The sequence below is a fragment of the Mesoplodon bidens genome (assembly GCF_964165515.1).
Source record: "Mesoplodon bidens genome assembly, chromosome: 2".
Lineage (NCBI taxonomy): Eukaryota > Metazoa > Chordata > Mammalia > Artiodactyla > Ziphiidae > Mesoplodon > Mesoplodon bidens.
In genome coordinates, this window is record NC_138177.1 from 68,844,229 (window position 1) to 68,869,709 (window position 25,481).

The 25,481-nt window shown below is 41.7% G+C and overlaps 1 protein-coding gene across 1 annotated transcript; it reads left to right on the forward strand.

Annotated features, from left to right (window-relative positions):
• The first annotated feature begins 544 nt into the window (after positions 1 to 544).
• Positions 545 to 25,481, forward strand: CD48 (CD48 molecule). Its single transcript, XM_081224829.1, has 4 exons — positions 545 to 691; positions 18,179 to 18,472; positions 20,889 to 21,146; positions 23,645 to 25,481. Exons 1-4 carry the CDS (start codon positions 610 to 612, stop codon positions 23,722 to 23,724), a joined length of 714 nt encoding a protein of 237 aa, XP_081080955.1. The 5' UTR covers positions 545 to 609; the 3' UTR covers positions 23,725 to 25,481.

Genomic DNA, 25,481 nt, shown 5'->3' on the forward strand with positions numbered 1-25,481 from the left:
GCTGTATCAGGGACTGTGGCTACCTTATGGGTCTCCAAATTGTCCTGGATGGGCAAATAATTCATTTAGGTACAAGAGGGATGGGCCTGAAATACAAGAGCCTGGGGGTGGGAGACCAGTATTCAAACTGTGTAGATCTGGTTTCCCACACTTTGTGCTCTCAGCCTACCCACACATGATCTACTCCTCACATGATTTAAAGTTGGCTCAGGCCAGAAACCCCCTTGGGTGGGTACCTGCAAATTTTAGCCTCTGGATTAATCAGGGTGATTCCTAACTGGGAAACCAAAAGCAGATACTCTCTACCAGGGGTCTTTAATCTTTTCTGAGCACTGTCACCTCTGAAAACCAGTAGAAGCTATGGATCCTCTCACTAGAAAACAAAACGAACACACATTCAAACAAAATGGTTCATTTCCGTTGTGCTTGCATTAAAAAAAAAAAAAATGGGGTTTCCTGTTTCTGGTGCCCAGGCCCCACCCACGAGTTGCTGAATAGAGAGAAGAGCTCGGTGCTTTTTTTTCTCTAACCCTAAGACACTAATTCAAGAGAGCCCTCGGTCCCTTTCTGGCCTGTCTCCAGAGTTCCTGGGAAGATCTGGAGAGTAACATGTGCTCCAGAAGGTGGGAACTGTCTCTGTCTCTGGAACTTCTACTGCTGCCTCATTTGTTCCTGGCAACCATCATACAAGGTACTTTCCACAAATTGTCTGCCTCTAATTGTGCACTGAAAGCCCTGTCAGACGGAAAAGGGAATATGGGGTGTGGTTCCACCTGGAAGTGGAGTAGGGGCTCCAGGCAGCAGGTATTTTCATCCTAGTAGCAGGGCTGTGGTGAGTTGGGGAGCCATCCTTAGCCTGGAGAATCAGACTCCATCTCTTTCCCCAAGGGGACGTGAGAAAATTAGGACCTTGGTGAGATGGGGAAGTAGGCCCTTCATATTTAGTGCTGTGACTTGTCCTCTGTAAAGTCTAATTGCATTGTGAATAACAGGAAGCTACTCTGATAGCCGCCACATTTTATGCTCAGGTGTGTTGTGCTCCTTGAGGCATTCTTTGAGACCTTTGTCTATGCAAGGAGTTGCGTCGTGAGCAAAGGTAAATGATGTTGTCATTGTCCCAGAGAGAGATCAAAACTGTGGGAAAGGAAACTTGTCTAGGGTCTCTGAGTGAGAGTCTGAACAGAGGACTCAGTATAAGAGGAACCCCCAAACATCTGATTAAGAGTTCAGGTTCATTCTTCTGCCATGGGCTTGTTCTGGTCCCCTCGTGTGCTAACTTTCCTTTCCCTATTACATCTCCCCAGCCCTCCAGTACCTGTCTGAGAATTGAGAGCTAAGCTATTGTCTTTCTCACTATTCCCCCTAATAAATACTCAGGTCTTTTTCATTTAAGGGGCTTTAATGCTCACCACTATGGGAAAAAATGAGTAAAAGTGAATGTTCGTATGGGAAGCAAATATAACGTCATAGAATTATGACAGTATGTAACTTTTAGGGAGATGAGATAGCAATGCTTAAAGGAAACCCTGTTGGCCACTCATGCAAGGCCTCTCAGGGTGGTAATACATTGGATCTGGTTTATGACTGGTTTAGGAGAGGAAGAAATTTTCCTCTACCTTTCTAGTTTCTTCTGGCTGGTCTAAGAATTAAATTGACATGAGACATATTAACAAGAGAAAATCAGAGTTTAATATTGTGTACATGGGAGAAACCCAGAAAACCTGCGTAACTTGCCATAATGGCTGAAGCCCTCACCTTAAATACCATCCTCAGCTAAAGACAAAAGAGGATGTGGGAAGCAGCCGCATAGCACAGGGATATCAGCTCGGTGCTTTGTGACTGCCTGGAGGAGTGGGATAGGGAGGGTGGGAGGGAGGGAGACACAAGAGGGAAGGGATATGGGAACAGATGTATATGTATAACTGATTCACTTTGTTATAAAGCAGAAACTAATACACCATTGTGAAGCAATTATACTCCAATAAAGTTGTAAAAGAAAAAAAAAGAGGATGTTGAGGGTGACAGTTCTGGGAGGTTATCAGGAAAAGCACAGTAAACAAGGGTAAGGTTGTTAGGCAGGCATAAGTTAGCGCCTTCTCCGTTGATAAGAGTTTCTAGTGACTTGGTCAACTCCGTTGATAAGAATTTCTAGAGATTTGGTCTCCCTCTCTGCCCTCTTCCGGTACAGAGAGGGAGACACCCTTACAAATGAAAATTTCCCTTACAAATATAAATGTTTCTTACAAAAGGGTAACTCCTACATGGTTTTCAGAATGTTTACCACATCTTCCCTTTCCTTAGAAAATAACCAGCTTAAAACAATTAATATACCAAAGAAACATATATTAGGGTGGCAAATTCTGCTCCCTTAGGCCGTGTAAGCCTAGAGACATGATGTCTTCAGGGTACTCATGGCTGTGTGGGCTCCATGGGACTGAGTCTACTCATAGGACACTGATATGACCTTGGGAGTGGGGGCTGGCATGAAGTATTCATCCAATTGTTGGGAAAGATAGAGACCCCAAGAGAACTGGAATATTTCAGGACTTTTCTAGACTTAGGTCAATGTGTCTAAATATTTTTATGTCTAGATTATGCCTACAGATGGTCCTTTTATCCTCAATTTTTGACTCCCTCACCACATAACCACATTTCATCTAAATTTAACTTTGCTCTTTGCCTTGAAGGAGGTTCTGTCTCTCTTACCTCTAGGTCTATATAAATGCCTTTCCTTCTGCTTAAAATTTCCTTCACTCTCTTCTCTCCAGCTCCTCCCTTAGCGTTCCATTTTCATGTGACTTCCTCCTGGAAACCTCACTCTCCAACTTATGGTTGGTGAACTGCTTGATTGTCTGTTTCCTTGAGCCCCGTGAGGACAGGGACCTTGTCCAGTGCTGAACCTGGCACAGTGCCTAGAACATGGCATGGGCTCAATAAATAATTGTTAATCCTATGAATGAATGACATCAAAGAACTTCCTTTCAGGTTATCTGTCCAGATCTCCCTAGGGGTATAGTAATTCTCTCCTCCCCAGTAAGGGATGCTCTTGTGAAGAAATTTAAGAAGTAGTTTTAAATCTTCTCCTTAATCCCTCCTCAGACTTGAGTTTCTCAGCTCTCTGACCTCAGGGCCCCCTCATCACTAGTAGGCATCTTCCCTGTCTCCCTTCAGTACAAGTGGTGGAAACAGAGTGTGGTGGAAACAGCTTGAACTGGGAATCAGAAGACCTATGTTCTGAGTTCCATGCCATGGGACTTTCTATAAATTGTGAAAGCTTCCTGAGCCTCAATTTTCTCCACTCTGTTATGGATATGCTCACCATTTTTTCAAGGGGTTATTGTTAAGGTCAAAAGAAATAAAGAATGTGAAATTGCTCTGTGATTTGTGACCACATACAGTTTGAGGTAGATAAGAACTGATAAGAACATAAGGAAACTCCAAAGCCCAGAACTCTCTCCTGAGACACAGACCTGAATTTCTAACTGCTTTTTAAACTTCTCCAGACTCTCCAAACACATTTCCAAAATCTAACTCCCCATCTTTGTTCCAGCTATCTACTGCTGCATAACAAGCCACCACAACACTGGGACTTCCTCACCTTCAATTTACTCATTGCAATCTGGCCGATTAAACTCATTAGACTTCCCATCTCCGGAAATGGCACTCTCTCTGTTCATCTTGTCCACCATGACACACATCTGGAGTCTTGATAACTATTGACAAATTAATTCCTTGAAAGGTTTGTACAGGTTTGTTAAATAGTTGATCTCATTAGAGAGCTCCAGGTAACTCTATATTAATATCTTTAAAACTCACCTCTTTCAGTTCTTCAAAGTTTTACTAGAAATCACATGACTTGTTTTTAGAATAATCAGAATTTCCCCTTTAGGACCTCTTTCTCCTTCCTGGATAGACACTTTTTGTATGAAATTACAACTTCCTTTGATCTGAATCCCCCCCCCCCCCCGTTTTAGTTTTGCTTCTCTACAGACAAGAAATATGGGTAAGCACAGGAAAGATCTGCTTCATTTTCTGTTATAAACTACAGGTAAACACAGTTAATTTATCCTAAACATCCACACACATAACCAACTACTTCTTCTTGATAGAATTAAATCAGAATAGTACTTTTCTTTAAGTAGTTTTCTACTTCTAAAACATGGAATTGTTAGGAAGGCAAATCAAGCTTTTTTTCAATTTACTTTAAAAATTGAAAAAGTACATAAATATATATAAGAAAAATATAAGTGAATCTATCTATCTGAATTTATTAGACAATCCTCTGCAACAGACTAAACCATAACCTTGATATCCCAAATTGTACTACAATGGCTGTGCATTAATTTTTACAATCTATTTTAGTAATATTAATGCATCTTTCTTCAAATTGTGATTGGATTAAAGAATCCTTCCAGAAGACTAGAATATTTTTTTCCCTTTTTTTATGGTAAATCAAGCATTCTTTGCACTGTTTCTATCTTTAGGTTCATGTTGCTTTTTAAACCCACCCTTTCATTAGATATTTCATAGCAAAACTCACTTTGCTTTTATTAAATTAATTTTTATTTTATATTGGAGTGTATTTGATTTACAATATTGTGTTAGTTTCAGGTGTACAGCAAAGTGATTCATTTATACATAAACATATATTCATTCTTTTTCAAATTCTTTTCCCCAAACTCACTTTTCCTTTGTTATTCTCAAGCATGAGCCTCAGCCCATGAGAGGCTACTGGGTTTATATTTCAAGGTTTCCCTTAGCTGCTTTTTATTGATTTGTTGATACTGAAACCATGAATGCTCTACTCAACACACTTTAAAAAAATTTTTTTTATTGGAGTATAATTGCTTTACAATGGTACGTTAGTTTCTGCTTTATAACAAATTGAATCAGTTATACATATACATATGTTCCCCTATCTCTTCCCTCTTGCCTCTCCCTCCCTCCCACCCTCCCTATCCCACCCCTCTAGGTGGTCACAAACCACCTAGCTGATCTCCCTGTGCTATGCGGCTACTTCCCACTAGCTATCTATTTTACATTTGGTAGTGTATATATGTCCATGCCACTCTCTCACTTTGTCACAGCTTACCCTACCGCCTCCCCATATCCTCAAGTCCATTCTCTAGTAGGTCTGTGTCGTTATTCCCATCTTACCCCTGGTCCTTCATGACCTTTTTTTTTTTTTTCTTAGATTCCATATATATGTGTTAGCATAAGGTATTTGTTTTTCTCTTTCTGACTTACTTCACTCAGTATGACAGACTCTAGGTCCATCCACCTCACTACAAATAACTTAATTTCATTTCTTTTTATGGCTGAGTAATATTCCATTGTATATATGTGCCACATCTTCTTTATCCATTCATCATCTGTTGATGGACACTTAGGTTGCTTCCATGTCCTGGCTATTGTAAATAGAGCTGCAATGAACATTTTGGTACGTGACTTTATTTATTTATTTTTTTCGGTACGCGGGCCTCTCACTGTTGTGGCCTCTCCCGTTGCGGAGCACAGGCTCCGGATGCGCAGGCTCAGCGGCCATGGCTCACGGGCCCAGCCGCTCTGTGGCATGTGGGATCTTCCCCGACCGGGGCATGAACCCGTGTCCCCTGCATCGGCAGGGGGACTCTCAACCACTGCGCACCAGGGAAGCCCTATACATGACTGTTTTTGAATTATGGTTTTCTCAGGGTATATGGCAAGTAGTGGGATTGCTGGGTCGTATGGTAGTTCTTTTTTTTATTTTTTATTTTTTGCTTTATAACAAAATTACTCAGTTATACATATACATATGTTCCCATATCCCCTCCCTTTTGCATTTCCCTCCCACCCTCCCTATCCCACCCCTCCAGGCAGTCACAAAGCACTGAGCTGATCTCCCTGTGCTATGCGGCTGCTTCCCACTAGCTATCTACCTTACGTTTGGTAGTGTATATATGTCCATGCTGCTCTTTCACTTTGTCACAGCTTACCCTTCCCCCTCCCCATATCCTCAAGTCCATTCTCTAGTAGGTCTGTGTCTTTATTCCTGTCTTACCCCTATGTTCTTCATGACATTTCTTTTTCTTAAATTCCATATATATGTGTCAGCATACAGTATTTGTCTTTCTCTTTCTGACTTACTTCACTCTGTATGACAGACTCTAGGTCCATCCACCTCATTACAAATAGCTCAATTTCATTTCTTTTTATGGCTGAGTAATATTCCATTGTATATATGTGCTACATCTTCTTTATCCATTCATCCGATGATGGACACTTAGGTTGTTTCCATCTCCGGGCTATTGTAAATAGGGCTGCTATGAACATTTTGGTACATGTCTCTTTTTGAATTATGGTGTTCTCAGGGTATATGCCCAGTAGTGGGATTGCTGGGTCATATGGTAGTTCTATTTGTAGTTTTTTAAGGAACCTCCATACCGTTCTCCATAGTGGCTGTACCAAGTCACATTCCCACCAGCAGTGCAAGAGTGTTCCCTTTTCTCCACACCCTCTCCAGCATTTATTGTTTCTAGATTTTTTGATGATGGCCATTCTGACTAGTGTCAGATGATATCTCATTGTAGTTTTGATTTACATTTCTCTAATGATTAATGATGTTGAACATTCTTTCATGTGTTTGTTGGCAGTCTGTATATCTTCTTTGGAGAAATGTCTAGGTCTTCTGCCCATTTTTGGATTGGGTTGTTTGCTTTTTGTTATTGAGCTGCATGAGCTGCTCGTAAACTTTGGAGATTAATCCTTTGTCAGTTGCTTCATTTGCAAATATATTCTCCCATTCTGAGGGTCGTCTTTTGGTCTTGTTTATGGTTTCCTTTGCTGTGCAGAAGGTTTTTTTTCTTTTTCTTTTTTACATCTTTATTGGAGTATAATTGCTTTACAATGGTGTGTTAGTTTCTGCTTTATAACAAAGTGAATCAGTTATGCATATACATATGTTCCATATCTCTTCCCTCTTGCATCTCCCTCCCTCCCACCCTCCCTATCCCACCCCTCTAGGTGGTCAAAAACCACCTAGCTGATCTCCCTGTGCTATGTGGCTGCTTCCCACTAGCTATCTATTTTATGTTTGGTAGTGTATATATGTCCATGCTTCTCTCTCACTTTGTCACAGCTTACCCTACCCCCTCCCCATATCCTCAAGTCCATTCTCTAGTAGGTCTGTGTCTTTATTCCTGTCTTACCCCTAGGTTCTTCATGACATTTTTTTTTCTTAAGTTCCATATATATATATATATATATATATATATATATATATATATGTGTTAGCATACAGTATTTGTCTTTCTCTTTCTGACTTACTTCACTCTGTATGACAGATTCTATGTCTATCCACCTCATTACAAATAGCTCAATTTTGTCTTTTTATGGCTGAGTTAATGTTCCATTGTATATAAGTGCCACATCTTCTTTATCCATTCATCCAATGATGGACACTTAGGTTGTTTCCATCTCTGGGCTATTGTAAATAGAGCTGCAATGAACATTTTGGTACATGACTCTTTTTGAATTATGGTTTTCTCAGGGTATATGCCCAGTAGTGGGATTGCTGGGTCGTATGGTTGTTCTATTTGTAATTTTTTTAAGGAAACTCCATAGTGTTCTCCATAGTGGCTGTACCAATTCACATTCCCACCAACAGTGCAAGAGTGTTCCCTTTTCTCCACACCCTCTCCACCATTTACTGTTTCTAGAGTTTTTGATGATGGCCATTCTGACCCGTGTGAGATGATATCTCCTTGTAGTTTTGATTTGCATTTCTCTAATGATTAATGATGTTGAGCATTCTTTCATGTGTTTGTTGGCAGTTTGTGTATCTTCTTTGGAGAAATGTCTATTTAGGTCTTCTGTCCATTTTTGGATTGGGTTGTTTGTTTTTTTGTTATTGAGCTGCATGAGCTGCTTATAAATATTGGAGATTAATCCCTTGTCAGTTGCTTCATTTGCAAATATTTTCTCCCATTCTGAGGGTTGTCTTTTGGTCTTGTTTATGGTGTCCTTTGCTGTGCAAAAGCTTTGAAGTTTCATTAGGTCCCAATGCTTTATTTTTGTTTTTATTTCCATTTCTCTAGGAGGTGGGTCGAAAAGGATCTTGCTGTGATTTATGTCATAGAGTGTTCTGCCTATGTTTTCCTCTAAAGGTTTGATAGTTTCTGGCCTTACATTTAAGTCTTTAATCCATTTTGAGTTTATTTTTGTGTATGGTGTTAGGGAGTCCTCTAATTTCATACTTTTCATGTAACTGTCCAGTTTTCCCAGCACCACTTACTGAAGAGGCTGTCTTTTCTCCACTGTATATTCTTACCTCCTTTATCAAAGATAAGGTGACCATATGTGCATGGGTTTATCTCTGGCCTTTCTATCCTGTTCTATTGATCTACATTTCTGTTTTTGTGCCAGTACCATACTCTCTTGATTACTGTACCTTTGTAGTATAGTCTGAAGTCAGGGGGCCTGATTGCTCCAGCTCCGTTTTTCGTTTTCAGGATTGCTTTGGCTATCTGGGGTCTTTTGTGTTTCCACACAAATTTTGAAATATTTTGTTCTAGTTCTGTGAAAATTGCCAGTGGTAGTTTGATAGAGATTGCATTGAATCTGTAGATTTCTTTGGGTAGTAGAGTCATTTTCACAATGTCAATTCTTCCAATCCAAGAACATGGTATATGTCTCCATCTATTTGTATCATCTTGAATTCCTTTCATCAGTGTCTTTATAAATTTCTGCATACAGGTCTTTTGTCTCCTTAGGTAGGTTTATTCCTAGATATTTTATTCTTTTTGTTGCAATGGTAAATGGGAGTGTTTTCTTAATTGAACTTCCAGATTTTTCATCACTAGTGTGTAAGAATGCCAGAGATTTCTGTGCATTAATTTTGTATACTGCTACTTTTCCATATTCATTGATTAGCTCTCATAGTTTTCTGGTGGCCTCTTTAGGATTCTCTATGTATAGGATCATGTCATCTGCAAACAGTGACAGCTTTACTTCTTCTTTTCCAATTTGGATTCCTTTTATTTCGTTTTCCTCTCTGATTGCTGTGGCTAAAACTTCCAAAATAATGTTGAAAAAGAGTGGTGAGAGTGGGCAACCTAGTCTTGTTCATGATCTTAGTGGGAATGGTTTCAGTTTTTCACCATTGAGGACAATGTTGGCTGTGGGATTGTTATATATATATCCTTTATTATTTTGAGGAAAGTTCCCTCTATGCCTACTTTCTGTAGGGTTATTAACATAAATGGGTGTTGAATTTTATCGAACGCTTTCTCTGCATCTATTGAGATGATCATATGGTTTTTCTCCTTCAATTTGTTAATATGGTGTATCATGTTGATTGATTTGCCTATCTTGAAGAATCCTTGCATTCCTGGAATAAATCCCACTTGATAATGGTGTATGATCCATTTAATGTGCTGTTGGATTCTGTTTGCTAGTATTTTGTTGAGGATTTTTGCAACTATATTCATCAGTGATATTGGCCTATAGTTTTCTTTCTTTGTGACATTTTTGTCTGGTTTTGGTATCAGGGTGATGTTGGCCTCGTTGAATAAGTTTGGGAGTGTTCCTCCCTCTGCTATATTTTGGAAGAGTTTGAGAAGGATAGGTGTTAGCTCTTCTCTAAATGTTAGATAGAATTCGCCTGTGAAGCCATCTGGTCCTGGGCTTTTGTTTGTTGGAAGATTTTTAATCACAGTTTCAATTTCAGTGCTTGTGATTGGTCTGTTCATATTTTCTATTTCTTCCTGATTCAGTCTTGGCAGGTTGTGCATTTCTAAGAATTTGTCCATTTCTTCCAGGTTCTCCATTTTATTGGCATAGAGTTGCTTGTAGTAATCTCTCATGATCCTTTGTATTTCTGCAGTGTCAGTTGTTACTTCTCCTTTTTCAGTCTATGTCTATTGATTTGAGTTTTCTCCCTTTTTTTCTTGATGAGTCTGGCTAATGGTTTCTCAATTTTGTTTATCTTCTCAAAGAAACTGCTTTTAGTTTTATTGATCTTTGCTATCGTTTCCTTCATTTCTTTTTCATTTATTTCTGATCTGATCTTTATGATTTCTTTCCTTCTGCTAACTTTTGGGGGTTTTGTTCTTCTTTCTCTAATGGCTTTAGGTGCAAGGTTAGGTTGTTTATTTGAGATGTTTCCTGTTTCATAAGGTAGGATTGTGTTGTTATAAAATTCCCTCTTAAAACTGCTTTTGCTGCATCCCATAGGTTTTGGGTCGTCGTGTCTTCATTGTCATTTGTTCTAGGTATTTTTTTAATTTCCTCTCTGATTTCTTCAGTGATCACTGCGTTATTAAGTAGTGTATTGTTTAGCATCCATATGTTAGTATTTTTTACAGATCTTTTCCTGTAATTGATATTTGTCTCATAGTGTTGTGGTTGGAAAAGATACTTGATACAATTTCAATTTTCCTCAATTTACCAAGGCTTGATTTGTGACCCAATATATGATCTATCCTGGAGAATGTTCCATGAGCACTTGAGAAAAATGTGTATTCTGTTGTTTATGGATGGAATGTCCTATAAATATGAATTAAGTCCATCTTATTTAATATATCATTTAAAGCTTGTGCTTCCTTACTTATTTTCCTTTTGGTTGATCTGTCCATTGGTGAAAGTGGGGTGTTAAAGTCCCCTATTATGATTGTGTTACTCTCAATTTCTCCTTTTATGGCTGTTAGTATTTGCCTTATGTATTGAGGTGCTCCTATGTTGGGTGCATAAATATTTACAATTGTTATATCTTCTTCTTGTATTGATCCCTTGATCATTATGTAGTGTCCTTCTTTATATCTTGTAATAGTCTTCATTTTAAAGTCTATTTTGTCTGATATGAGAATTGCTACTCCAGCTTTCTTCTGATTTCTTTTTGCATATAATATCTTTATCCATCCCCTCACTTTCAATCTGTATGTGTCCCTAGGTCTGAAGTGGGCCTCTTGTAGGAAACATATATACAGGTCTTGTTTTTGTATCCATTCAGCCAGTCTGTGTCTTTTGGTGGAAGCATTTAATCCATTTACATTTAAGGTAATTATTGATATGTATGTTCCTATTCTCATTTTCTTAATTGTTTTGGGTTTGTTATTGTAGGTCGTTTTCTTCTCTTGTGTTTCTTGCCTAGAGAAGTTCCTTTAACGTTTGTTGTAAAGCTGGTTTGGTGGTGCTGAACTCTCTCGGCTTTTGCTTGTCTGTAAAGCTTTTAATTTCTCCATTAAATCTGAATGAGGTCCTTGCTGTGTAGAGTAATCGTAGTTGTTGGTTTTTCTCCTTCATCACTTTAAATATGTCCTGCCAGTCCCTTCTTGCTTGCAGAGTTTCTGCTAAAAGATCAGCTGTTAACCTTATGGGGATTTCCTTGTGTGTTATTTGTTGTTTTCCCCTTGCTGCTTTTAATATGCTTTCTTTGTATTTAATTTTTGATAGTTTGATTAATATGTGCCTTGGTGTGTTTCTCCTTGGATTTATCCTGTATGGGACTCTCTGTGCTTCCTGGACTTGATTAACTATTTCCTTTCCCATATTAGGGACGTTTTCTACTATAATCTCTTCAAATATTTTCTCAGTCCCTTTCTTTTGCTCTTCTTTTTCTGTGACCCCTATAATTCGAATGTTGGTGCATTTAATGTTGTCCCAGATGTCTCTGAGACTGTCCTCAGTTCTTTTCATTCTTTTTCTTTATTTTGCTCTGCAGTAGTTATTTCCACTATTTTATCTTCCAGGTCACTTATCCGTTCTTCTGCCTCAGTTATTCTGCTATTGATCCCTTCTAGAGTATTTTTAATTTCATTTATTGTGTTGTTCATCATTGTTTGCTTCCTCTGTAGTTCTTCGAGTTCCTTGTTAAATGTTTTTGCATTTTCTCTATTCTATTTCCAAGATTTTGGATCGCCTGTACTATCATTATTCTGAATTCTTTTTCAGGTAGACTGCCTATTTTCTCTTCATTTGTTAGGTCTGGTGGGTTTTTATCTTGCTCCTTCATCTGCTGTGTGTTTTTCTGTCTTCTCATTTTGCTTATCTTACTGTGTTTGGGGTCTCCTTTTCGCAGGCTGCAGGTTCGTAGTTCCCGTTGTTTTTGGTGTCTGTCCCCAGTGGCTAAAGTTGGTTTAGTGGGCTGTGTAGGTTTCCTGGTGGAGGGGACTACTGCCTGTGTTCTGGTGGATGAGGCTGGATCTGTCTTTCTGGTGGGCAGGTCCACGTCTGGTAGTGTGTTTTGGGGTGTCTGTGGTCTTATTATGATTTTTGGCAGCCTTTCTGCTAATGGATGGGGCTGTGTTCCTGTCTTGCTAGTTGTTTGGCATATGGTGTCCAGCACTGTAGCTTGCTGGTCGTTGAGTGGAGCTGGGTGTTGGTGTGGAGATGGGGATCTCTGGGAGATTTTTGCCGTTTGATATTACATGGAGCTGGGAGGTATCTTGTGGACCAGTGTCCGGACGTTGGCTCTCCCACCTCAGTGACACAGTCCTGACACCTGGCTGGAGCACCAAGAGACTGTCCTCCACACGGCTCAGAATAAAAGGGAGAAAAAATAGAAAGAAAGAAAGAGGCTAAAATAAAATAAAATAAAATAAAGTTATTAAAATAAAAAATAAAATAATTATTAAGAAAAAAATTAAAAGTAAAAAAAACACAAGAAAACAAACAAACAAAAAACGGACAGACAGAACCCTAGGAGAAATGGTGAAAGCAAAGCTATACAGACAAAATCTCACACAGAAGCATACACATACGCACTCATAAAAAGAGGAAAAGGGGAAAAAAATAATGTATCTTGCTCCCAAAGTCCACCTCCTCAATTTGGGATGATTCGTTGTCTCTTTAGGTATTCCACAGACGCAGGGTACATCAAGTTGATTGTGGAGCTTTAATCTGCTGCTTCTGAGGCTGCTGGGAGAAATTTCCCTTTTTCTTCTTTGTTCACACAGTTCCCGGGGTTTAGCTTAGGATTTGGCCCTGCCTCTGTGTGTAGGTCGCCTGAGGGCGTCTGTTCTTCGCTCAGACAGGACGGGGTTAAATTTAGGAGCCGCTGATTCCGGGGCTCTGATTTACTCAGGCCGGGGGAAGGGAGGGGTACAGATGCAGGGCGAGCCTGCAGCAGCAGAGGCCAGTGTGACGTTGCACCAGCTTGAGGTGCCGTGCGTCCTCCCGGGGAAGTTGTCCCTGGATCGCGGGACCCTGGCAGTGGCGGGCTGCACAGGCCCTGGGGAGGAGAGGTGGGGATAGTGACCTGTGCTCACACAGAGGCTTCTTGGTGGCGGCAGCTGCAGCCTTAGCATCTCATGCCCGTCTCTGGGGTCCGCGCTGTTAGCCGCGGCTCGCGCCCGTCTCTGGTGCTCCTTTACGCAGCGCTCTTAATCCCGTCTCCTCACGCACCAGGAAAGAAAGAGGCAAGAAAAAGTCTCTTGTCTCTTCGGCAGCTCCAGACTTTTCTCTGACTCCCTCCCGGCTAGCCGTGGTGCACTAACCCCTTCAGGCTGTGTTCACTCCGCCAACCCCAGTCCTCTCCCTGCGCTCCGACCGAAGCCCGAGCCTCAGCTCCCAGCCCCGCCCGGACGGGCTGGTGAGTGCCGGTCGGTACCCGATCCTCTGTGCGGGAATCTCTCCGCTTTGCCCTCCGCACCCCTGTTGCTGCGCTCTCCTCCGCGGCTCCGAAGCTTCCTCCCTCCGCCACCCGCAGTCTCCCTGCGAAGGGGCTTCCTAGTGTGTGGAAACCTTTCCTCCTTCACGGCTCCCTTCCACTGGTGCAGATCCCGTCCCTATTCTTTTGTCTCTGTTTTTTCTTTTGCCCTACCCAGGTACGTGGGGAGTTTCTTGCCTTTTGGGAGGTCTGAGGTCTTCTGCCAGCGTTCAGTAGGTGTTCTATAGGAGCAGTTCTACGTGTAGAAGTATTTCTGATGTATCTGCGGGGAGGAAGGTGATCTCCGCGTCCTACTCTTCCGCCATCTTTTCCTGTCTCCTCAACACTCTTTTATGTTGTTTCTTTTGAGAGTTTCTGGGCGGCTTCTCCATTGCTCCTCTGCTGTCTATGTCATAATAGTCATCTTTTATTCATTTATTCAGGACCCAACCATAAGACAGGGCTGCACTGGCCCAGTTTGGGCACATTATGATACTTAAGAAACACAGTTCATTGGTCATAAGTAATTAAATAGTAACTCAAATTTCTACTTGAAGTCTCTCAAAGGATGTTAAAGGGAATCAACTTATAAGCTATAGTGATACTTCCTATCATAACCTCTCCTGTCCTCTTCAGTCTTCTCAAACCATCCCATTCATCTGCTGCCCACAGATTCTCACTCTTTTGAGCCTTAATACTATAGCACCCCTATTTCCTAAACCAACCTGAGTGGCCCCTCAGGAGGTTTATCTTCTCCTTTCCTCTCTGCCTTTTCAGTCCAAATCAATCTTAAGAAGTAAGCAAAAAAAAAAAAAAAAAAGCTAAATGGGAGTAAAAATAAGAAAAATGTGACTAGTAGGAGGTCATGAGGAGACGACTGGGAACACTTATGTATGCTTTTTTGTCCCTGTCATTCATTCATTCATTCATTCTTTCAGTCTATACTAAACAACAAATGTGAGCCAAGTTTTGTGGGGATTCAAAATTGAGTAAGACATGGTCTTTGCCTTTGAGAAGCTCACAGTCTTAGTGATTATGTGTCTGTTATAGTTTCTCCCTCCCCCTCACACTTTAGTTTGAAGTTCTTTTGAGCATGTTGGGGATACCCTGGACAAACAAGATCTCATTGTTATAAAGCAGACTACATTCTCACAAGGAGAAATGGTATGTATTATAACTGGGTCTGGATCATGACTTGAGTCTATATGCTCTGTATTCTTCATTCCTCATTGGGTTCATCTTCATTCCTCCTTCCCCAAGGAAGCTTCAGATAAGTTCTCTGGTCTTACCATGGTGCTGGGACCTCTTTCTTATCATCACATGTCCTAGCCAAAGACCTGGTTTTGTTTTTCTTTTGTGCATGCTGATGTCTTTTACTTTTAGACCTACCCTACAAGTGAAAGCTTCTTCAGGAGCTGCTACAGGTTTTTGGATTTTTGGCCCCTACTTCAACATTCTTCACTCTTCCAGATTCACATATAGGCAGTCATTCCTAAAAAATATATCATTAGTCTAGTCCTTATTTTACCACTGTTTTGGTACAATAAAGTAAGTTCAACAGGCAGTTGTTAAACATCTCAGTACTTAATGCATAGTACTAGATGTTATGGATACAAAATTAACGTAGGTAATAATAATAAAACAATACATGACATTTATTGAATACTTACTAATCTTCCAAGTATTAGTCTACGTACTTTATGTGTATTGATTATTTGTATTAATTTAATTGTATTCTAAGCATTTATTTGTGTAACTCTGGGTCAGGGTTCTTTAGAGAAAAAGAACCAATAGGATATATATAAATATATAGAAAGAGATTTATTATGAGGCCCATGCAGTTATGGAAACATAACCCATATTATGTACTTCTTTGGAGAAGTCCCATTATCTGCCATCTGCAAGATGGAGGCCAGGAAAGCTACAGGTGTAGTTCCAGTACAGATCCACAGGCCTGAGAATATATAGACTCATGATTTGAGTCTATATGCTCTGTGTACTTCATTCTCAGTGGACTCATCTTCATTCATCCTTCCACAAAGAGGCTTCAGGGGAGCCAATGGTCTAATTCCTAGTCCAAGTCCTAAGGTCCAAGGACCAGGAGCACTGATGTCCAAAGGTAATAGAAGATGGATATCCCAGCTCAAGGTAGAAAGCAAATTTGCCTTTTTTTCTGCCTTTTTCTCCTATTCTGGTCCTCAGTAGATTGGATGATGCTCACACACATTGGTGAGGGTGATCTTCTTACTCAGTCTACTGATTCAAAAGCTAATCTCTTCCAGAAAAACCCTTATAGATGATCCAGAAATAGTGTTTTACCAGCTATCTGGGCATCCTTTAACTCAGTAAACTTGACACATGAACTTCCCCTTCACAAACTCTGTAAGATAAATACTAAAACAAAGGCAGAGATGTTAGGTAAAATGCTCAAGGTTATACAGCTAATAAGTGGGCCAGGATTTGAATAGTCTAATTCCAGAACCCATGATCTTTTTTTTTTCTTTTATTTATTTATTTAGTTTTGGCTGTATTGGGTCTTTGTTGCTGCACGCAGGCTTTCTCTAGTTGTGGCGAGCTGGGGCTACTCTTTGTTGCAGTGTACAGGCTTCTCATTCCAGTGGCTTCTCTTGCTGTGGAGCATGGGCTCTAGGCACGTGGGCTTCAGTAGTTGTGGCACACAGGCTCAGTAGTTGTGGCTCGTGGGCTCTAGAGCACAGGCTCAGTAGTTGTCGTGCACTGGCTTATTTGCCCTGCGGCATGTGGGATCTTCCTGGACCAGGACTCGAACCCGTGTCCCCTGCATTGGCAGGCGGATTCCTAATCACTGCACCACCAGGGAAGTCCCCAGAGCCCATGGTTTTAACCATCATACTACAATGGAAAATGAGTTAAACTCATAAGACTCATTTTTTGTCCTTAAGAAGCATGTGGTCTGGTGATAAAGGCAAGTAATAGACATTAAATGGATCATTTTAATATGATCTGAGTTCTAAGATATAGATATGCACAGGATATTGTAGCTTTCCTTCCTCCTTCCTTCACCAGTTATGTGTAATGATTCAAAAAAAAGCCATCTTGGTGGTTGGCTGTGACTTCTTACTGAGAAATAAAGTAGTTAATTGTGGGTTGTGCTATCTCCCTAAGCATATGTCTGAGACTTGTTGGAGAGTCTATCAAGGATGACCCAGGCCAGCAGTTCTCAACCAGAATGAAGGCAGGAAGATTTTTCCTCCCAGGGGGCATTTGGCATTGTCTGGAGATATTTTTGATGGTCACAACTGGAATGATGCTACTGGCATCTAGTGGGCAGAGACCAGGGAGGCTGCTAAATATCCTACAGTGCACAAGGACAGCCCTTCACAACAAGGAATTCTCTGGTCCAAAAAGTCAATAATGCCAATGTTGAAAAACACTGACCTAGGCTGTCAGAGATTATAAAGTATGGAATAGATCAATCAGAAACACTGTGGAAATAAATGCCTGTGTGTGTCTGTGAACGCACCAGGCATAGATTAAATGCTCCATAACTGGTTGTTGAATGGATAGATGGATGGTTGGAAGGATTAGTGACTAGGAACTTGAAAGACCTGGGGACACAGGCATTTTGAATCTTTATTGAAAAGAATGTTTTGGGAAATGATAGACATGTGGAAAGTAAATAGGTATAGATACGATGTTAATATGAAGTTTTGTGTGACAGTATATGAGGTAAGAGCGATATAGATCATATTTCTTCTTTCCTCTACCATTAGCTTTTTTCTACTGCTCTTTCTCAGCCTATACATTTACACTTAGTTTTCCTCCCTCCACAGAGAGAGTTAGCAGACCTCCCTTCATCTTATGTCTTCTGGCTATCACCTTTTCTTTCTCCTTGCATTCAAGAAACCAGGTTTTTTAGAACTGAGGCTTATACAATTTGGGGTGCCCTCATGAGAAAGAGAACAGAACTGTAAATACAAATAGGAGCACATATGAATGTAGTTAGAATGAGAAAAGAAAGCCCAGTGTATCACAAGTTTTTTTAAAAGTTGACAAATACAAAAATCACAAAAGCCAGAAAAATAGCACAACATTTTTATTAACAAAATGCTTTCACTCTCCTATAATACTTTACCACTGACTAACTCTGGTTCCCTTTCATTTCTAACCGTGTTTCTCCTTTACTTCTTACCTCCTGCTGGAGAACTAAATTGAACCACAAGGAACACAAGCACAGAGAGGAGACGTGACTCATCATCATTTTCTTTGAAAATGTCCTGTTATGAGAGTAAGAGAGAGAGCCAGGGCTGGCTCAGTGTCCTTTTCCTTTATTGTCTAGGGCAGAATTAGACAGATTATAAGCACATCTCCTGTCCTCATGCCCACTTCTCAAACTCTGACTTTCATTGAGTTCCTGATCAGGGGTCAGGCCCTCTGATAAAGATCATACTCACTGCTCCCAAGCAAAGGGCTCTTCCTTCTTCTTTGTTCCACCAGCCCAGGCCAAAGCCTGGGCCACTGGGCAGCTCTGCTTTCTCTAAAATGTGTCTCACTCACTCTGATTCTCATTGGCAGATTATTCAAAATATGCCATCTCCGGCAGCAACGTGAGTCTGCCAATCTCCAGTTTGCCAAGTAACTGCAAATCACTCACCTGGTTTTATACTACTGAACAGAAGATTGTAGAATGGGAATCTGGTCAGCCTAAATACTTCAATACTAAATTTAAGGACAGGGTCAAGCTTGATCTTCAAAGTGGCACACTGCACATCCATAATGTACAGAAGGAGGACAGCAGCACTTACCTCCTGATGGTGCTGAAGGACACTGGGGACGAGGACGAATGGAAGATCTCACTGATGGTGCTTGGTGAGTTAGGGGAACCAAAGGGCAAGTCCCCACTCCGGGGCCCTGGACAGACCACTGGGAGGGGACTCTCCCTGGGAGGGGGAGAGAAAAACCTCAGGATAGGCTTAATTCATTTCTCCTGGAGCCAGTTCCACTTGGAAGTGAGGCTGGGCCAGCCAGACTCGAAGTAGATTACTCTGGGACATTTAAAACCTCTTCTAACATTAAGGAGTCTAAGATTTGAAGGTAAAGAAAACAGTGAGGATGGTTTCCTCCCTGTTCTCTTCATGCTCTCCTGTGACCAACCCAAATCAGTTCTGAGCTCTTCTTAATAACATAACTGAACAAAGACTTCATCAAACATAAGGAAAAAGATAGAAGAGATAAAGGATTGGACAAGAGCTGTTCAAGAGTGGTTTTACCTTTCTGAATGAGTGGGACAAAAACTTCCACTCCTAGCGCCAGCCTAACCAGTATATGTGAAGTAAGGGCTAGAACATTATACTTGGAGTCAGACAGACCTGAGTTTAAAACCCTGGTCAGTAACTTACTAGCTGTGTGAACTTGGAGAAAGATCTTGCCATCTCTGCCCCATTAGGTAAGATTCTGTTGATGGCAAGTGATGGAGACCAATTTGAAGTACCTTTAGCAAAAAAGAATTTCTTTAAAAAAAGAAAAATAAGACTATTTAAAGCAATGCAAGGGGTTTAGAAGAGTGAAGAAGGGCTGAAGGGGAGGAAGAATGGTCTAAGAGGCTAAAATCCCCTTCTCACTCACTTCCTCCATGTCATATGGCCTGAACATTCAAGATGTACTGGGAACAGGAAAGAGTCAAAGGCTCTCACAGTGGTTTTTTTAAAAAATCCCAAATTTATATCATTTACCAAATTCTGTGGTAAATACTCCCACCACAGCCACCTCCAAAATGCTAACGGTTTCACAACCAGCTTGCAACATTTCTGAATATCTTAAAATCCACAAGCTGGCTTGGCTTTAGTGCACTTGCCTAGGGATAAGACACTGAGGATGCGATTAGCAGAAGAATCATCCTTCAGTCCAGCCCAGGAATTTCTGACAACTCAAGGGGGCATCTTGGAGCCAGTCTGCCCTAGCTGTCTCTGTCCACAATGTGCTCAGGGCTTTGCTGCTCACCATGGGAAATGAGGAAGGTATGCAAGACTTGAGGCCACACCACAGGAAATGATGAAAGACAGTGTGAAGATTGCTCATGTAAAGTATGCAGGAGAAGTCCAGAAATCTGATAGGGTTTCACGGAGGAGATGGACCTAGAGCTCAGGAGGTCAGATGGCAGAGTGTCCATTGCCCCTCACAGACGTACAACCCAGAGGCCAGCACTGATTCGGTCAGTTCTGTGCCACATTTTAATCCTATGACATCTGAGCTGTATTGATTCTGTAAGTGTTTTACCTTTGACCAGAAGGAAAAGACCCTAGAGGATTTCAGGTAAAGCAGTCCTAATCAAGGAAGGAGCAGATGATGGGATTACCTCTCAACCAATCTGGCTGCAGGATGACAGCAGTGATAATGCTGTGACCTCCAACATGCATGTAACGCTTACACCCTGCAAAAGCACTTCCTCATGGACGATGGCATTGTATCTTACTAACATTGTGCTGTGAAGCAGAGTCATCTTACATGCAAGAAGGAAGTTCAAGGGGTTAATTATCTTGCCTAATGTCACTCTACCAGGGCCAAGTCCAGGACACAGGCTGGTCTCACTGTAAAGCAAGTGTTTTGTCTTTTGTATCACATAACTGATTCATCCATCCATCCATCCATCCATCCATCCATCCATCCATCCATCCACCTATCCCTTTCATCAGATACTTATAGAATACCTGCTCTGTGGCTGGCACTGAGATACCAAAGTTAACTGATGCAGTGCTGTTCATCACTACTGACTTTGCCTGTGAATTCCATGAGATTCTTCTCTGGAGTTCTGCCAGCATCCAGGAAAGGTATAGGGTGGTACCTCTTACCCCAGGACTCTTGCTGAATCTGAGCCCAAGAACTCTTGAAGGACTGATAGGCCAAGGTGCCAAGTGTGGACCATTGCTAGAAAAGGGGCCCTGAGTAGCTCAGACAGTTGGGATATCAAGTCCAACCCTGCTGATCTCTATGCTAAACCTCTGCTGTTCTTTCTGGCCCAAAGATGGTCATAACCCCATTTTTGTTTCTGGGCGCATGGCTTCCCCTTCTGGATCCAGCTTAGCTTCACTCCAAGGAGTAACTCTTTCAGTCTGAAGCCTCCAGAGGTCAAAGCTGCTCACTGGCTCCCTCTGCAGGGGCCTCTTCTCCATGACTGCTCCTGCAGCCCTCTGGGGCTCCCTTTGTACTTTGTTGGTTAAACCCTCCCAGCATAAATGCTTCATAAATGCATAAACCCATTGTCTCATCTTAACGTATTCATTTTTAGACCCTGTACCAAAGCCTGTCATAAAAGTCAAGAAGACACAGGAAGTGAACAAGTGTTACCTGACCTTGTCCTGTGTGATCCAGGACCAGCCTGTAAACTACACCTGGTATGCACAGTCCCTTCCAACAAAGTTCCAGAGCAGTGTGCTTGAAGTGACCCATGTACCACAAAACTACTCCAGGTCTTATACCTGCCAAGTCAGCAATCCTGTGAGCAGCCAAAATAACACAGTCAACTTCACTTCACCCTGTGTACTGGGTAAGAGATACTGCCAGGGGAGCTGAGGTGGGCACAGGGTAACTAGTTTTCTCTTGAAGGAAGAAAAGTGTGGAGATCTTATTCAGCCTCCTGGCACAGAAATTAGTGGAGAATCCCAAATGTGTCTGTGAAGCATGGAAGACTTGGGTTCTCTAAGGTTTCACTGCCTTGCTGAGAGGGTTCACTGCCTCTCAGCAGCTCACCTCGGCTTTGTGGTGCTCAGTGTCCTCATCTGCAAAGGGCAGTTGGCACAGGGGCTCTGATTTCCCGTTCTCTTGCCGTGCTCTAACAGTGCATGGTCCTGAAATCTGAGGCCAGTGTCCTTGCAGGATAATCTGAGATTTCAGGGTGAGCAGGGAGAGAAAGAGCAAGTAGGGGAACAGTCCAGACACTGTTGCACAGCAACACAGAGGCATTTCTGGTAGGCAGTGAAGGAGAAAAAGGCCAAGGGACGAGCATGAGCGAGAATAAGTGGTGAACAGGAGAGCCTGATCCTAAGGTAGAGACTTTCTGCTCTTCCCCAGGTGTATGCTCCTTGATGAAGTTGGAAAAGCAAACTCTGGGTTTCATGTTTCAGATTTCTCTGTCTCCTGGGAGGATCCTCTCATTAGATCATCACTCCTCATTCTCTCTCAAGCCTACACAGGTCCCATAGTGGGGTAGCTATGAGCATAGGTTTTGGAGTCAGTTACACCTGGGATTAATCCTGGGACTGTCACTTACTAGCTAAACAAGTTACTTAGCTTCTCCAAGTCATGTCCTTCTTTTTTTTTTTTTACATATTTATTGGAGTATAATTGCTTTACGATGTTGTATTAGTTTCTGCTGTACAACAAAGTGAATCACTGTATGTATACATATATTCCCATATCCCCTCCTTCTTGAGTTTCCCTCCCACCCTCCCTATCCCACCCCGCTAGGTGGTCACAAAGCACAGAGCTGATCTCCCTGTGCTATGCGTCATCTTCCCACTAGCTAACTATTTTACATTTGGTAGTGTATATCTGTCAATGCTACTATCTCACTTCATCCCAGCCTCCCGTTCCCCCACTGTGTCCTCAAGTCCTTTCTCTACGTCTGCGTGTCTATTCCTGCCCTGCCAGTAGGTTCATCAGTACCATTCTTCTGGATTCCATATATATGCATTAGCCTAGGCTATTTGTTTTTCTCTTTCTGACTTACTTCACTCTGTATGAAGTCATGTCCTTCTTAAATAAGACAAAATAATAGTTCTTATCTCATACTGTTATAAGGATTAAACGAGGCAATACAGATAACTACCTAGCACGGTATCTAACAAGTCCTCAATGAATGGTAGTTAACTTAGGCCCAATCCTTTTAATTCTAGAGACACTAGGGATTTGACAACCACTTAATAAATTTGGATCACCATCTTCAGCATTTCAGGCCCTGTACTCTCCACACACCTGAAATCATATCCCCAAGCCCTGGTGTACAAATCCCTCCAGAATAACTCATACCTGTGGTGCCAACATTTACCTGAGATCGCTGTCATATCCAATCATCAGGGATCATGGCCCCTGGAGACATAGCTCTTTCATGGTCTTCTTGGACCCAGTCTACTCTGCCCATCTGTGCTGATTTCTTTACCTCTGCTCCCACACATGAGCTATGGAAACTGTATGTTCAGTATTATTCCCAACTAACTGGTCATGTCTCTTCTAGTCTTTCCTGATATGCCCTACTTTTCTGCCACCATAGACCCAGTATGACACTTTGGTGTCTGACCATAAGACTTCCAGTTGGCTGGGTGGTTCTAACACCACCTTTTTATCACCACCATATCCTGAGATCCAGAAAAAGGAAGAGAAACAATCCCTGTCCTTTATTGAATGAAGGTGGCTGCTCGTTCACAGAGAGGATGAAAGCAATAATACATCTATTTTTTGAAGGGTTAAGCCCATCTTGTCACTTTTTAGCTATCCAAATTATCCTAGAAAATTATCCCTAATTCTTCTTCCCTAATTTATCAGTATCCTCTCCTCCCCTCCCCTGCCTTCCCCTTCTGTGTCTCTTTATTTCCCTTTCTTTTTTTTTCCTACCCCTTTTTTCCTCCTATTTGGTACTGATGGTTAGTAGTGTAGAGAAACAGGGAAGGGAACTAATACTTCCTTCCCTAAAGTTAGTGCATAGCATCATATTATCAACTGCACCTGAAGCTCTGCCCTACTTAATTGCTGCCCAGTGTAGGAGAGTGATTCTTTCCCAGGTCCACAGATGTGCCAAGGTAACTTTCAAGTACAGGACTCAGCTAAGCCAGTGATATTTAAGGGATTTCTGTACTCTTTATACTTTACATATGGGAGTTTGAGCTTTGCTCAATCTGGGAAAAGGATGTCCCAGGCACACCGGGTCTGGATTGCGGGAGGAAATAATTCCCCTGCTCTATAAGCTCCCATGCCAATGTCCAGTACCCTTGACCCTTCTCAACACATTAATCAAGACACCAAATTTTTTGTGTTTTCTTGTTCTTTCAGCCCCATCCTCTGGAGTAGCTTGGACTGCAACTTGGCTAGTGATCATGGTAGCCACTGTTCTTGGTCTCCTATGGATCTGAGATAAGCTCTTCTAACTCAAGAGTGAAACTTCAAGAATGCAAGATCTTGCCCTCATCAGGAACCATAATACTAACCAGGACAGAAGTTCTTGCTATATGGGATGGGGGAAAGTATTGAGATGTCTACAAGGATTTTCAAATTAACTTTTTTAAACCACAGTAATATTTTATTTTATATCCTCTAGTTGTTTTTTAACATACATATTTACATGCATTCTTCCCACCAAAAAATGGGCAAAATATATTATGCAATGTTTTCTTGTTGGAATAAATATTTGATATGATTGCCAAAGTGGATTCCTAAAGGTGCCCCAAATTTGTCGGACAATGCCTGCTCCATTAGCCTAGACAAACTGGAACATGGAGATACAAAGGGGAACACCTGGGACCACTGCTTCCTGTGTGCCTACGTGGCTGGGGGGTAATTTGTGCTGTCTCTAACTCTAGCTTCCACATCCTTGCCAAACCTCCTGGGGTTCCAGCTCTCAAACTCCTCCCCCACCAAGTTCTGGTCTCCTTCTCAGTGTTTTGCCTTGTTCTAGCCTCTGTGAGGAACATACTTATTAGGTTTCCTGGGAATGTGGGGTCAGGCTTACTCCCCCAGAACTGAGTATGCAGCTTTCTTTTTCTTGGCCCTGAATTTTTTTACATCTTTATTGGAGTATAATTGCCTTACAACGTTGTGCTAGTTTCTGCTGTATAACAAAGTGAATCAGCTCTACGTATACATATATCCCCTCCCTCTTGAGCATCCCTCCCACCTTCCCCATCCCACCCCTCTAGGTCATCACAAAGCACCGAGCTGATCTCCCTGTGCTATGCAGCAGCTTCTCACTAGCTATCTATTTTACACAGGGCAGTGATATCTACCAATGCTACTCTCTCACTTCATCCCAGCCTCCCCTTCCCCTCCTGTGTCCACAAGTCCATTCTCTATGTCTGAGTCTCTATTCCAGCCCTGTCACTACATTCATCAGTACCATTTTTCTAGATTCCATATATATTGAGTATGCAGCTTCACCACATAAAGAAGGTCCTTCCCAAGCCTCTTATTGGGAGCTGAGTTTCCTCTCCTCCTCTTTTCACCATTGTTGCTGTGTGGGCAGCTCTTCACATCCTAGTTGTGTCCTGAGATCCAAAAAACTATCAAATCGACTAAATGCTGTCACCAGGGTCTTTCATTATAGGAAGATAAGAGCTACCAGGCCCATCATCGACATAACACCTGGATTTTTTGCTGTATGTTCTCCTCCTCTAAGGTTCTCCATGGGCCTGGAGCTGAGAGGGTCACTAAAGGATGTACTTCCCTTTCAATGAACTGTCCCACCACAGACAAGTTTCTTTTTACACCAAATCAGCCTTACCTCCCCTTCCCCTCATCACCTCTGTGGCAGAGATAATACTGTGTGTTCAACAAACCCTTTCATTTTCTTTCTGGACTTTGATGGTTAATAATTTTATGTGTCAAACCTTATTCTGGGTGAGTCTCTCAGGGTGTTTCTGAGTGAGGTTAACATTTGAATCAGTAGACTGAGTAAAGCAGATTATCCTCTCCAGTGTGGGTGGGCCTTATCCAATCAGTTGAAGGCTTGAAAAGAACAAAAAGCCTTATGCTCCCACAAGTAGGGGAGAACTCCTCTTAACTGAGTGCCTTCAAGCTGGGACATTTGGTTTTTCCTGCCTTCGGACTTGGACTGGAACTACGCTATCAGCTCTCCTGGGTCTCCAGCTTGCTAACTCACATCTTGGGACTTGTA

Coding starts and splice junctions, on each gene's coding strand:
- CD48 (XM_081224829.1), top strand. CDS start 610: ATGTGCTCCAGAAGGTGGGAACTGTCTCTGTCTCTGGAACTTCTACTG. Junction 692..18,178: donor CCTGGCAACCATCATACAAG/GTACTTTCCACA, acceptor TCTCATTGGCAG/ATTATTCAAAATATGCCATC. Junction 18,473..20,888: donor GATCTCACTGATGGTGCTTG/GTGAGTTAGGGG, acceptor ATTCATTTTTAG/ACCCTGTACCAAAGCCTGTC.